This window comes from Netta rufina (genome assembly GCF_964035555.1).
Source record: "Netta rufina genome assembly, chromosome: 23".
NCBI classification, from domain to species: Eukaryota; Metazoa; Chordata; class Aves; order Anseriformes; family Anatidae; genus Netta; species Netta rufina.
Genome location: NC_140147.1, coordinates 1,502,324 through 1,516,962, shown reverse-complemented (window position 1 = coordinate 1,516,962; position 14,639 = coordinate 1,502,324). Strand labels below are relative to the sequence as shown.

General features: G+C 46.5%; 1 protein-coding gene across 1 annotated transcript in view; it reads left to right on the top strand.

Moving 5' to 3' along the window:
* The window catches only part of CSMD2 (CUB and Sushi multiple domains 2), a gene marked incomplete at both ends in the record, with an annotated part of 284,745 nt that overhangs the window by 214,992 nt on the left and 55,114 nt on the right, over positions 1-14,639 (top strand). The window contains 8 exons of the mRNA XM_084300478.1: positions 805-918; positions 1,099-1,194; positions 3,626-3,829; positions 4,468-4,592; positions 7,826-7,922; positions 9,114-9,218; positions 12,648-12,766; positions 12,861-12,930. Of these exons, the coding sequence (XP_084156604.1) occupies positions 805-918; positions 1,099-1,194; positions 3,626-3,829; positions 4,468-4,592; positions 7,826-7,922; positions 9,114-9,218; positions 12,648-12,766; positions 12,861-12,930 (930 nt within the window). The remainder of the gene's footprint in view (positions 1-804; positions 919-1,098; positions 1,195-3,625; positions 3,830-4,467; positions 4,593-7,825; positions 7,923-9,113; positions 9,219-12,647; positions 12,767-12,860; positions 12,931-14,639) is intronic.

Below are 14,639 nucleotides of genomic sequence, written 5' to 3'. Positions count from 1 at the left end.
GCAACTGGGCACTTACAACTTAAAAATGTGAAGCTAGGGGAGGAGATGGGGGGAGAAAGGCAGATTTGGGAGAGGAATAAAAGCATTTATTGTATTCTGAAAAATAAAGATAAATAAACGAAGAATTTTTGCACTAGTTTATTAAAAGAAGAAAACACCTTAATCCCTCATTATTTTTTTCTCCCTTTTTATAAATTCTGCTTGCTCCTAAAGTGCATTTGCAATGTATGCAGTGAGACCCAGAGCACTGAATGGCTTACTTATTAGCAGTCTCTGTAGACAGCCCTAGGACTGACTGTGTATAAAATAGTGAGTGTGCTCTCTCCCTAGCAGTGGTCCTCCCTGACCAGAGAGGCTCAATCTAGGAATTAGGTTCTTCAGAAGAGGGACTGTTATTTTGTTCAGGTTTTGTACAATACCTAACCCAACAAGAGCCCAGTTCACGACAGAGGTTCAATACAAATAATAAATAATAATTATCTGTTGGTGAAATTACATACCTTGTGTTATGTAGGCAGGCAAACAGGATGATTCATAAAACAATTCTTTTTGGCCTATGAATCAGTGTTAGAGCCTACTGGCAAGTGAACATGGGGGAGGCTGGTTGCTGCTTCTGCTGTGCCGACTTTGTGGATAAATAAAGGGCTCCCATCTTCCAGGGCTGTCAGTCAGGCCCTTTTTATCCTTGCCAAGCTCCTGAAATAAAAGAAGCTGAAATGTCTCAGTGCCAGGCCTTGGCAGTGCATGGGCTGCAGCACTGCTCACCGCACTGCCCACACTGACGGCCTCTCCTTCTCTTCACAGTGGTCTTCGGGCAGTTTGCCTTCTTCCAGACAGCGCTCAACGATGTCATTGAAGTCCACGATGGCCCCAACCAGCATTCCCGGCTCCTCAGCTCCCTCTCAGGCTCTCATACAGGTAAGGGACCCATCCCTGTTGCTGCTGGAAAAAGTAAGGTAAAAAACACACTCTGCTATTTAACACCTTGCTCAGTGCAAAACAGTTTTGGGTGCAAGCCTTAGAGAGGCTTCAGCAAGCCACTTGCATAGCTAATGCTGTATTCTCTCTCCTCTGTTTTTCTTCTTTCTCCTCACCTAGGTGAATCACTCCCATTAGCTACCACCAACCAGATTCTCATCAAATTTAGTTCCAAGGGTCAGTCTACGGCCAAAGGTTTTCATTTCGTCTACCAAGGTGAGTATGGTTGTGTTCTGGAGATGTCTTTCAACTGGTGTTAGGAGATAATAGTCAAAAGTACATCTTGAAGTGTTGTGGACAGCATTAAAAGCTTTCAACATCTGTGGGTCATTGCACTCTCTCTCTCTGAACAGGAAATACCAAAGGAGATTAAGATTATTATTTTGATAGCAAGGGACTTGCAGGTTTCTTTGGTTCCTGTAGGTACTAAATGTTCAGACCTTCCACTTTCACTCAGCCCTCAACCCTCACACATCTCAGGATTAGTATCAGAAGTATCTCATTGAGTCATGCCCTGAGTACGCAGTGAATTCTTGGGATTTATACCCAAGCAGGTTTTCCCACTGGCATTTTAGCACATTTCTCAGTGTAAGCAGCTGAGCACTTGTCTAGCAGCTCTGCACAATCCTTCCTCTCTGCATGTCATAGGCTTAGGTCTCCTGCTGTCATACTTTGGCCCCTTGATCTTTCTGGTAACAGCTTGCATTGCATTGGGCGAGTCCCACTTAGAGATTTTAAAGTAGTAAACAGAAAGCGATGTACAGACTAGGGGGAAAACAGAAGGGTTTTTCTCACCCACATGCTTTGTGTAGTTGTGGCTCAGTCAAAGTTTGACGTGTACTGTGAAAGGCAGCAGGGGTACCCTGTACCTTCTCTGGGGGTGAAGTAAGGCATGTTTGGGATTTCATAGCGTACTGAGATCAATTCTCTTTAAAATTCTGCCTAATTATTGTAAAACAATTAATTCTGATAGTAATTGTTAAAGATTTCACCAAAACAAGGATTTTTGTGAAATCAGAAAAGATTACCTCCTTCTTCCTGCACACTCTTCAGTGACTGCTGCAGTAGTAAAAGGAAGAGGCATGCCTATTTTTGACTCGTCTTGCCAGGATCTAATGGCATTTACTGTCATTTTTGTACAAATGAGTTCTGTCTCTCCCAAAGCCTCCCCCACCCAGCCATACAGATGTATCGCAGGTTCCCCTGAGGTGAAGGCATCGGAAGCCTGAAGCAGCACGTTGAAAGCAGCTTCAACTGGAGAGTGGAGCTGAAGGGTCAAGCACACATTTGAGATCGTTTTGGTGGTTTGGAGAGAGGCCAAGCACATGCTCATCAGCCACAAATGGCTGCACTGGGGCTATGTGAGCAGTGGCACAGATCCATGAATATTCTGGCTATCTTGGATGTGGCCAAAGTAGAGCATTGTCATGAGTGGACCTTTTCTGCCTCTCTGTTCCCCTCCCAAGGCCGCTGACATGTTTCACAGCTCAGCCTCTCACTTTCCCCTTTCCTAGGCTGTCCACGTACCAGTAGGAGAGCCATCGCGTGTGTGGCTTCTGGAGGAGTCAAAGGCACCATGGGTTAAATAAAAGCATAGCATGATTTGACATTCATCTGCTGAATCAAATGATAATCAAACAAACAATATAGCTAATGTGCTCATCATCGCTACATTTTCCCCCATCCCAGCAACTCAGGCATTAAACACTAATAAATTGTAAAGCAACTCAGAGAAAAATATGAATTATTTTTTTTCCTCAGCGATGACACTTCTTTGACTTGTATTTCCCCTCACTTATCTGTCAGGCTGTTTCTTTCTTTAGCTGTTGTTTCCAGGACTGAACAGGAATGCAGGCAATTTCAACAGTTGGTGATGCAGCATCCTAACTTAAATTCCCCTTTTCTTTCTCTTCCCTCTCCTGACATGAAGAAGATTGTTTAAAATTGTCATCTTTAGTAGTAAAGAGGCCAAGTGAGCTGAGAAACCTTATAGTGCTTTCCGCTGAGGCTCTAGCATTATAGGCAAGCCAATTTTCAGAAAGTCATTGCTGAATGCCTCGGTTTCCCTATGTAGAAATGACCTTTCTGATGTGGTGGTAAGCTTTTTGAAGGCATACAATCTCCTGTTTAGAAAGACGCACGGTTCTGTAATGTCCTAGCTGCTTTTATTTCAAGCAACACTTGAATTGACAGAAGTTTGAGAGAATTGCTATTGCTTTTTCTTCTCACCGGTCATGTTTGGACTCAGCCACTCTCTGGGGTCTAGTGTAATCAGGTGTGTGTGTTATTTTTACTTTTACTGGATCTTTAACATGACGAGGGAAAAGTAACTTCATTCGGTACCGGTGTCCTGCCTGGCTGCGGAGCTTGCCCACTCTCGTCCTGTCCATGGGTTTCACCATGCCCTGGCACAGGTCGTGCTGTGCAAGTGCAGAACCAAAAGCTGGCCCTGTCCTCACAGAGCTTATGGCCAGAGCACCTGCAGCCTGTATTTTCCTCCTGTACTGATGAATGCTTACAATCCGGACACTTAAGTTTCCCAAAGGTACACTTTAACAATTATTTTTTTTTCTTATGTTTTGTCTTTTTTTTTTTTTTTTTTCTTTGCTTTACAACTGCACCCTCATCTGCTGGTTTCTCCCGCAAGCTGTTCCTCGGACCAGTGCCACCCAGTGCAGCTCAGTCCCGGAGCCTCGCTACGGCCGGCGGCTGGGCAGCGACTTCGCGGTGGGGGCCGTGGTGCGCTTCGAGTGCAGCGCCGGCTACGCGCTGCAGGGCGCCCGCAGCATCGAGTGCCTCACCATGCCCGGCGCGCTGGCACAGTGGAACGTTTCTGTGCCCACCTGTGTGGGTAGGTGACAAATGGCAATACAGTTCAGCAAAATAAAAATAAATGATGATGTTTCACAGAATCGCAGAGTTGTAGGGGTTGGAAGGGACCTCAAGAGATCATCGGGTCCAGCCCCCCTGCTAAAGCAGGTTCCCTAGAGCAGGTTGCCCAGGTAGGCATCCAGACAGGCCTTGAATATCTCCAGAGAAGGAGACTTTGGGATGGTTAAAACAAAACCCAAGAAACATTTTTTTACCTCGTACATCCAAAAGCCAGGCCTGTTTGTGAACAAACAGCAAACCCCAAATGTTAGGGAAGGAGCCTCTTGGTCCAATACTTGGTTTTGACATTGGGGACAGCAGCTAGTATAAACAAAATCCGTCTGAAAACTGCTTTCACCTTCTTTGGAGGAGAGCAGGCCTAAAGAATGAGTCCCTTGGGCTGATGTGCTCAGTGCTCCCCCCAGTTAAGGCCTGCTTGCTGCCTGTGATAGAAGCTATATGAGAGAGTTATTGAAAAGAGATTATCCCTGCAAATCATATCTTGCAATCATGAGCCAGTTCTGCTTGCTTTTTTGTCAACAGACAGGTATTTCAAGGAGAATGTTCTAGCATAAAGCCAAGGCCTTTCATGTTCAAGTGTTTCTTTGCTTATTCCAGTGCCATGTGGTGGAAATTTGACTGAACGCAAAGGCACCATCCTCTCCCCGGGCTTTCCTGAGCCGTACCTGAATAGCCTCAACTGTGTGTGGAAGATAACAGTCCCCGAAGGAGCAGGAATACAGGTACGGCGTTAGCAGCTGTCGCTGCAGCATGATGGAGAGAGGAGAAAACACAGCATCTAGTGCACTTAAAGAGGCTGCACATTACGGAGTTGAGATGGGTAGAATGTGTAATTCTCTGGAATCAGCCATTCGTTGACACTGCAGCTGCCATGAGTGCGTAATATTTCAATGGATTTTTGCCTCCTGGAGGCACTCTCTATGGGAAATAAGCGGAGCCATGTGGCTGTTCTGGTGTAACAAAATAATTGTGATATTTTGGGCATATATCTTTATACTGCTTAATTATGCGATGTTGAAAGCACTGTAAGCTATACCGAGGAAGAGTTGCTTGCTTGGAGTGCCTGTGTGGATTTGTTATGCCAGCAGAGTTGCAGCAGTATGATTATACAATTACAGCTTTGCTGCTCATTGTCTCCAGGTAAACGCGCTCTCTCCAGGCTTTTTGTGGTCCTTATCATTTCTCTGCAGAAATAGTCCTGCCAGCTTGAGGATGTGGAGAATTAAGCCCAGCATCAGCGACCAAACCTTAGATAACGCTCCCATTCAGCACGTGCACGCCTCGCTCTGCACCGTGCGCTAGCTGACACCAATTGATGCAGAGGAGATGGATTCTTTAATAGATCCATTCTTCCACAGGCCTCATTAACAGAGGGTTTCTTTCTTCTTTACACCACTTTGTCTGCAAGGGCTTTGTTCGTTAAGTGCTTTTATTTCTCCATCCTGTGTTTGGCTAATAGGCCTGTAGGTGGGTTCCTCCCTCTCTGCAGGGCTCGCAGCTGTTGGCACACAGCAGTTGGGTTTCTCTCAACAGTTTTCTTGAAACGTCAGCTCTGTGTTGCTGGCTTCCAGTTCTGCTCCCCCATGGGGGGGGTTCTTACTGGTGTCACCATCGTAACTCAGATCTGAACCTGGTCATGGGGTGGCCAGGCTGATGGGAGCGATGCTGGGGCCCTGGGGACTGCATGGGCACCTGGCAAAACAGCACCAGCATGGAATACCTCGTGCCCTTCACTGGGCTTGCGCTGTATCCAGTCCAGAAGTCTTCTTTCCTGTGCGTTTTTGAAGCCATTTTGCACAGTGTTTTCAAAAGCCTCAGAGCTTGTTGTCAATTTGTTCCTGCTCATCTGAAATTTCAGCCGTTGTGCAAACCCCCAGATGGCAGGAGGATCCTTTTAGCTCAGCCCAGCACCTGAGCAGTTGAGGCAGTTTGCAAGTTTCTCAGCACTCCTGGGATCAGGAGGTGATAATTCACTTAATTTTTAAAGTGATGTAAATAGATGTCTGTATTTTGCACCGCTGTGTTCTGAATTCAAACCCTTGCTGCTAGTTTCTCAGCCTGTGGAGCTGTTTTTGCATATGTCTGCTGAGCTTAGAGGAAAGCAGGTATTACAGCAGGCTGCTAAAAGCATGTCTTCATTCCTAAGTACTTGTTTCTCACATCTTTGCTTGTGCAGATGCAGTTCTCACATGTAAAAGTAGAGAATGTAATGTCAAAGAAGTGTTTTAAAGGCTCTCCCACCCCTGCTACATGTGATCTCTTGCAAGAGAAAGAGATATTTCAGAGCGTAACACAGAGAGCAAGCAGAGAACAACAGAAAGGGTGTCCTGTGGGTGAGCTTTAACATCATCAAAGCCTGAAGTTCACGTTCCAGTTCTAGAGTGGAGAGGTTTTGGTGAAGGACTGGACCATGGGAAGCAGGCAGGGTACGAGGGGACATTCTCCCTTTGCAGCAAACCCCATCTGGCACTTCCAGTGCAAGTCTTTAGTGGGGAGAGAGGTGTAACAAGAGCTGCTGGCCCCCGGGAAGTAAAGCACAGTGGGGGCAGCCCAGAGGCCAGGTGATGGCCGTGGAGCCGGACCCACCGTGTGCCTGCAGCCTGGCCAGGCACAGCCACAAACCCTGGCCCACCACGATCAGCTCACCCTGCACGCAGCGTCCCTGGTCACCCACTGCCATGTGCAGTATGCTCCGAGTTATTAAATACTAATTTAAGCATCAGTTTACCCTCATTTTGTACAACAATTAAAGGTTAAACAGCTGTAAATCAGAGGAGGAGGTGAAATTAAAGCTTTCTTAGTAGCAGCGAGTCACTAGCAAGATTTTTATGTAATCAGTGTACGAGCTAGCACTTCTGCCATGAATTATTCATTCCTCTAGCAAACCTTCCTGAGTGAATTAATTTATATACATGGCAGTAAATAGATGCAGATCCCTTGTGAATCCACATGTCAGACTAGAATTAGGTCCTTAAAAATGTTTATTCCGTTAAGTTGGGTACATGAGGGGGATAAATAATTTAAAAAATGTAAGAGCAAACAAAACTCACGTTCTCAGTCCACGTCCTCCTTCAATAACGTAAATCACAATAGGGGTGTAATTATGGAGGCTGAAAGATATTGATGTGGTCGGTGTGATCAGTAATGGTGCTGCAGGGGTCACTGCAATTTCTGCTAGTTGAACTTTTCCTTTTTTGGGGAAAAAAATGAAAACTTTGCAGGAACTTTATAGCCTGCTTTATTATACGGAATAAATAAAGGAGGAAAAAGGTTAAAATGGCAGAAATAATGGGCTTTTTTTGTGTGTGTGAGTGTGTGTATGTGTGTTTTATATTCAGCAGGACAAAAGCAAGTTAGATATTTGGAATAACTGTGTAAATACAGCATAAGAACATAAGGAAATAAGGGTGGGTTTCACTGAATTTCCAGAGGGAAGAGGGGAGGGTGTGTGTACACGTGTGAGCTCACAGCCCAGATCCGTGGTGCATTGAAGTCCCTTGCAAAGTGTTCAGTCCAGCAAGCGTGTCCTGCTGAGCTCTGTGCTTTGGGGAGTAGCTCTATTGAATTCAACGGGACCACTGCACATCAGAAGCATTAGGCTTAGTAGGAAATCTTCATCCAAAGAGACCACGAAGTGTTGAGGTCCTCTAATAAGCAGATGTTTGAAGGCTGGAAGTAAAAAGTCATCTACCTGCCAGAATTACCAAAGCTGCAGCTTTCTCCCCAAACCCACCAGCAGGCAGCAGTGGCCAGTGCCACATGTGAGGAAATGAAGCCTTTTGTTTGGGGCCAAGTTGTACAAGCCATTTATGCTCCTGTCTTGTCTTTTAAAAGCCTTTTTTTTTATTATTATTTTTATTTTTTTAAGGTTGTTGGCATAGAAAGTTTGAGTGTTTGAAACTTTTATCGAGAACTTGCAGATTTTTTTTTCCATCTCTTTCTGTTGTCACTTCAGATACAGGTGATCAGTTTTGTCACTGAGCAGAACTGGGATTCCTTGGAAGTGTTTGATGGAGGAGATAACACAGCCACCATGCTGGGAAGCTTCTCTGGTACGTGTTCAGGATCGTGTTCAGTGAAAGCCATCAGTGCAAACTTCATTCCTGTTAACACCGACTGGACTTCAGCACGTACATAAAGTTAAGCATATGCTTAAGAGCTTGAAAACTCAAAATAGATTTAAGCATGTGCTTAAAGGGAATCATATGCTCTATTGAACTGGGAATTTGACTGTTGCCTGCAGAAAGCATTGATAGAGATCCTTAGAAGCAAGGCTTGGTTTGTGTGTTTTTGGGGTGGGATACTGCAGAAATCAGCTGCTTCAAAGAAATAGAGATGAGGCTAGATACCAGCCTATAAAAGCCGTGGATGAGGCTTGACTTGCAAGCTGGTGACCTTGGAGAGGTTTGTCAATCTTTCCATTGGTGTACACATGCTGGAAATCACCAGCATTTTCAAGCTCTTGCAGCAGCAGTGAGGTGTGTGTAGCTCTCTGTTATGAAAACCTGCTCTAAGCTTTTCTTTACTATTTTCACCCTTGCTGGAAAACATCGTACTGCAGGAGAGTCTTTTCTCTGCTCAGACCACTGCACAGGCAGGTTAACCTGACCTGGTTGATTGGCACCAAAACGGAATCAGGGCTACAAAAGAACCGTTTTCCTGCCCAACACAGGGGAATGGAGCTTCTGGCAGAGCGGAGAGTACCAAGCAGACCAAAAGCATTGTGAAGCTTTCAAATAGCAGAGCCACTTGCAAAACGATGGCCCCGATTCTTTCTCATTGAAAGAACGTGGAATCAAAGTGCTTTGAGGCTGGTAAGGACAATCATGCATAAAGACTGTCAGACTGCTCCCAGCGTTGGGTTTCGGGTAGAACCGCTTTGACCGCTGCTGCAACAGCTTCTAGGAAACGAGGCAGGAGAAGGAATCTGCACCTAGCAGGGGACCTGAGCTCCACCCACACAGTTTCTGTTCACCAGTTCCCTTCTCGGTGCTTTTAGTAGGTCTGGTCTGTGAATGGCAAAACTTCACATGATGAAATTCATCATTATACTTTGAAAAGGCCATTGCAGAGAGGCCTTGGGTATTTCTCAATTGGCCTCATTAGAACCTGATCAAAACCAGCAGAGCTTGTTAAGTTAAAGGACTTTCTGTTCTCAGCCTCTTCTGCAGCAAATCTCCAAGGATATGGAGGAGGAAAAAAGAATCCTCTTCAGTGTCTTTGTGCACCTCTTGTTTTCCCAGGAACTACAGTGCCTGCGTTGCTGAACAGCACTTCAAACCAGCTCTATCTGCATTTCTATTCGGATATCAGCGTCTCTGCTGCTGGCTTTCACCTGGAATACAAAAGTAAGAGCAATGCAGCCTTGATCTCTCAGTTCCTCTGGGCAATGGGGAAGTGGTTACAGAGCTGTTGCCTCATAGAAGTGGAAGCTGTGTATGGTGGGGAAGGGGCAGTGAGCTTTAGGGTCCACACATATGTGGTTCCCTGTCCTCAAGTTGCAGAGAGGCAGGGAGTATAAATGGAGAAGAGCTGCAGCAGGGTCACAGAGTGACCCGCACCTTGCTGCTGATGCACTTGGCAGCGCTGTTTGGTTTCTGTCTTGTAGTACAGCAGGAGCTGTGGAAGCCAAAGTATTAAAAATTCATGGGGAGTTGGCCTGCTCAACACAGTGCTGTAATCTTAGCTCACAAAGTGTCTAAAATGATGCTTGCCAGAGACTGGGAGGAACTGCCTGTTCTTTGCAGTCCTTCCTAGGCATTCGATATTGGTCATTGCTGGAGGCAGCATACAGGGCTAGGCAGATCTTCATAGGATAATTCAGGCTTCAGGAGACCTCAGGAGGTAATCTCGTCTAACCTCCTGCTGAAAGCAGGGTCAGCTATGAGATAAAACTAGATTACTTGCATCTTTATGCAGTCTGTTTTGGAAAAACTCCAAGAATGGAGACTGCACAAACACCCCGGGCTGCCTTTCATCACAGGATAAGCGCTGCAGCCCCTGGCCATCCTGGTCCTCCTCCTGCTGAGCTTGCTCCACTTTATTGATCTTTTTCTTGCATTGTAGGGAGCAAAACTGGCACGATATTTGAGGTGCTGTCTGATGGGTGCTATGCAGAGGGGAGGTAATCACCCTCCCTCTATCTGCAGGCTCTGCTCCTGTCCTATGGGTGAGGACAATGTCAGCTGCCTCTGCTACCAGGGCATCATTCTGAGCTGCAGCAGTTATTGCTGGAGATGTTGCCTGCTGCTGATGCCCGCTGCTGTATGGAATTACCCTTCTTAACCTGCATCTGCATTGTCCTGACTCCTCTGCGTTGGACAGTTCGGTGGGTTCATTTGTGAGGGATTATGCCAACGTCCCAGCAGAAAGGTAGCACTTTGCTTCCAGCAGGTCTAAGGCAAGGCTGCATTCTTGCAGATCCTGACCTGAGATCATCATTGATATATGGAAACAATATTTTTTAAAAGATCCTCGTTGATAGGAGAACAATTCTGATTGAAATTGGAAGACATGGCAAATCAAGTCTCCATGGAAAGGTCTGCTAGGTTTGGATTTAGATGCTAAAAAGTCATTTCCCCCCAGTTCTGTGGTTTGATTCCCCCTGTTGGAGCAGATGTCCATTCAGGAAAGGTGTGCTGTAGCCAAGTCACCGTGGGTCACAGTGATGGTAGCTGTTATCTCTTGGCTGGCTGAATTATTTACATGCAGTCCAGCAGCAGCACAGACAGCATGCAGGCAAGCAGGTGCAGAATGGCAGCCCTCAGCTCTATTCAGCGCATCGAAATCGAATGTTTAGCTAGCAGGCAGGAAAGCAAGCAGGCTCATGCACTCGCAGGGTACTGTACACGGGTGTGATGGGGCCAGGAGCTAGGCTGGTCTGTGTGCAGCTCTCAGAGGACTGGTTAACGCGTGCTGGTGATCTGGCTCTGTTCCTGCCTTGGTAGCAGTGATGCTGAGCTGAGGAGCGATGTGCTGGAACTGCTATCTGTGTTCCTGCAATCTTCCTTGGGGCAATGCAAACATAATTGTTTCTTGCTGGACACCGGCTCTCCCAATTGCTTCTGATCACAAATCTTGTGTACGTCTCCGAAGCCAACAAATGTTCTGTTTATTTTTTCCAAAGCAGCAAATAGATTTGAAAGTGCATTTCGTTTTGTAAAACATCCCCAAAAAACAGCATAGCTGCTTGACTGCAGGGACTGCCTGTGCTTTTAGAGGGCCAGCTAGTACTGAGCTTTCCAGGTTTTGGCGTGTTTGCAGATGGGAACTTTGCATATTAATGGCTCGAGCAGAATTACGGCAACCAAGAGGGTTTGGGAGGGAGAGTGTGATCCAGAGCACTCCCTGGGAGCTTGGGAAGTGCATGTTACAGAAATCCTCTTGCTGCAACCTTTTCTTCCCCACTACTGTTTCAGTCGATAAGCTCTTTGAGGATTGCATTACCCTGGTGCAACAATCAGGTTCAGGTTTTCTTGAGGCTTGGGATTGCCAGGTTTGTTTGGTTTCTTTGCCGAGAAAATTAATGGGTGTTGATTTTCAGGGCAGCTGGAAATAATACCATTTTTGCTTTGCTCATACAGCTGGCATTTCATGGCTCTGGTCCCCAGTTTTACCCTTTGTTCAGTTAGAGATTCGGCAAAGGAGTTTTGAGAGATGGGCTGAAACACCAGTTTATTTTCTCCCTTACTCTACTCCTCAAGCAAAGCTCTTATCTCTACACACTTACGAGTCAAAGCAGAACAAGAAGAATTTAGGACTGAGTGAAATTCAGTGGCCACTGATCTGAAGGGAAGCTATTTCAAGCTGCTTTCTGTCCCTCTGAAGGTCAGGCATTTCAGCCGTGTGCAGGGAGGGATTGCACATTTTCTTGCTGGGAAGCACGACTTGGATTTCCGAAGCAGAGTCGCCATCTCCTCTCAGGTTTCTTTTCTTCATCTGCTTTCGGCTCAGCCTCCAGACTGAGTCTAAGCAGAGCATGAGCCCTTGCAGAGATGCAGGAGGTTATCTGGTGTTGGCAGCTGCTAGCAGAGAGCGAGGGAGGCGCTGGCAGGCAGCAGAGCCGTGGTGGCGAGGAGGTGACTGCAGGCGCCTGCCTTCCTTTTATCTCCTTTTGGTGTTGCAGAAGGATGAGGGGGTGGCATGCACGGAAAGGAGAGCCCATCACCTGGCACGTGGCTGCTGGGACTGTTCATTGGGCTTGCAGCAGTTGTTAATTGGGCTTCCCAGTTGTAATTGTAGCTCAGATGGAAACGGGATTGAATGAAATTTTTGTGGGCTGTTGTACAGGCTCTGTCAAAGTCTGGCCTCGTGTGCTGCTGCTTGTATCACATGGTGAATTCATTCTGCAGATGAGCAGAGGGAGACGAGGGCAGGAGAATGAAACTGGGCAGTATCTGCCTAGGAAGGCACCAATTGCATGCAACAGACACAGCGCATCCTTTATATTGTAAGCATGGCTCAAAACAGAGTTCAGCCAGCAAGGGACAGCATGGATAATTCCCTCTTGCATCCTCTCCAGTCTTCACTGGATGTGAACTAGGGGTCCTGGACATACCCTACAGCCCAGGGGAATACCATGGGATACATCTGGGCTATCTTGGTGGGGAACCCAAGGGCCCTGGGACTTTCCCACATCGTGTCCGTGGTGGAGGTTGGTGGTCATCAGGGGGCTGCGGTGAAGTGAAGGTGTGCACTTCATTCCTTCTACCTTCAGGCTGTACTCAGCCCTGCTCCCTGCAGCACTCACTGCTCTTACCCACACTCTTCCCTTCCAGCCGTCGGTCTGTCCAGCTGCCCCGAGCCCCCCGTTCCTGGGAATGGCCTCAAGATCGGGGAGCGCTATTTAGTGAACGACGTCGTCTCCTTCCAGTGCGAACCAGGCTACGCCCTCCAGGTACTGAGGACTGCATTTTTTCTGACAAAAAGAACGACAACAAACATTTGGGAAAGAGAGAGACCCTCAAACTTTGTCTTTTTCTCTCCCTCAGGGACACTCTCACATTTCGTGCATGCCGGGCACTGTGCGGCGCTGGAATTACCCCCCTCCACTTTGCATCGGTAGGACTCTTTTTCTTTCTTATCTGGCTGATATTTATAACACCTTTCTAAAAACCTGTTTAAATTGGCTGCTGATGAAATGGGGAGAAGTTCATTGCCCAGACAGAGCCAGTTGTACTCTTATAGCAGGACCTCTGAGAGCTTTCCTCACCTTCCCCATTTCCTGATGCGCCCCAGTTCTCAGCCTGCTCTCCTGTCCATATCGTATAAAGGGGCTTTAAAAGTGGCTGTATAAACTAGAGCATGCTGGTGATTTTATCTTGATGGTTGCAGGGCAGCCCAGCAGCCAGGAGCACAGTACACTAAGTTTTATTTCAGATGGATCCCTTTGGCTGAGGGCTGCTGGAGGTGCAGGGCGAACAGGAGCTCTGTCAAGGTCTGAGTCAGAGAAATTCAGGTTTGTTCTGTAGGGGAGACAGAGCATGGGAAAGGCTTCATTTGCTGCAAGGGGAAATTTCAGCAGTCATCCCTGTGGGCCAACCAGATTGCTTTGTTTTAAAATTGTTTAAAATGTAGATACAATATTAAATTTGAAATATAGAAAATGGTTTCCTCAACAAAAACTCATTCTAAAAGGAAAGAAAACCTGAGATTTCTTGATACTGGAAGCAGGTAGTCTTTATGGGTTGAGGGTTTTTCTTCCCATCTGAAGCAAAGATCTGCAGACTGTTTTTTTGTTGTTGCTTTTTGTTTGTTTTTAAATGCATCTTGATATTATTGAAACTGCATCTTTTGTTGTTCTCTTCCCAATATCTCCAAACTGCACCTCCTGGTGCCTTGCTGTCCTCACCTCGGTGTCTAACATGTCCTGTGTGACCAGGAAGAGCCAGGTCACTTGTCAAGACAGCCATTTGCCTGTGACAGCCTCTGAGGACGAGGGCTGAGCCTGCTGAGCATCTCAGGCCTTAGGAGAATAGGGCTGGGCAGCTGATTTCCTCGGTGGCAGAAGCAAGCCCCAGAAGAAGAGACAACAGAGGTGAAGGGAACTTGTTGGAGTTTTTGGATTATTTTCAAGCAGTATTTTGCTTTTAGCAAATCTAGATGTTTAATATTCATATTGCACATTTTAAAGCTTTGAGAGAGACATTTATGCATTTAATAGCTTTAGTTAACAGTTATTTCAGGCTCCTGCTGTTCTAGCTTACATCATTTTGCTTTAAAGTAATTATAAGAGCTAACAGCTCCTCGTCTGATGATCTGCAGGCCAGCAATAAGTACAGAGACAGTTAGAGCAGAATGTCTGAGCTAAAGGACTCGTGCCCATGGGAGCTGCTCTAAAAGAAACCAGAAGCCCTTCAGCTCAGCATCAGGGTAGGAGACTCCAGCAGGGAGGAGGAGGATCCCAATATTGCACCAAGGGTCAACGACTGTCTGAGCAGCTGCCAGTTTGGAGTTTTCTTTTTTCTTCTTTTGATCAGCATCAGTCATTCAGATCAGTAGGATTTTGCCTGGCCAGGCTGCATCTGCTCGGCACTGTCACAGCGTGTAAACACGGGTGCAATTTAATTCGGGTTGTCTGCTTTTGGGCAGTCACGACTAAGTGCAGCGGGACAAACGCCCGTCCACCTGTCTGTTCCTATCTCTTAGCCTGCATCACACTTGACAGAAAAAGGTCATCCAGCTTCAGAGACGCATAGCCACGTCTCTGCAGCCAAGTGCAGATCATCGTGAGTGATCAGCATCTTTGTGGGAGCTCTGGGGATGCAGCA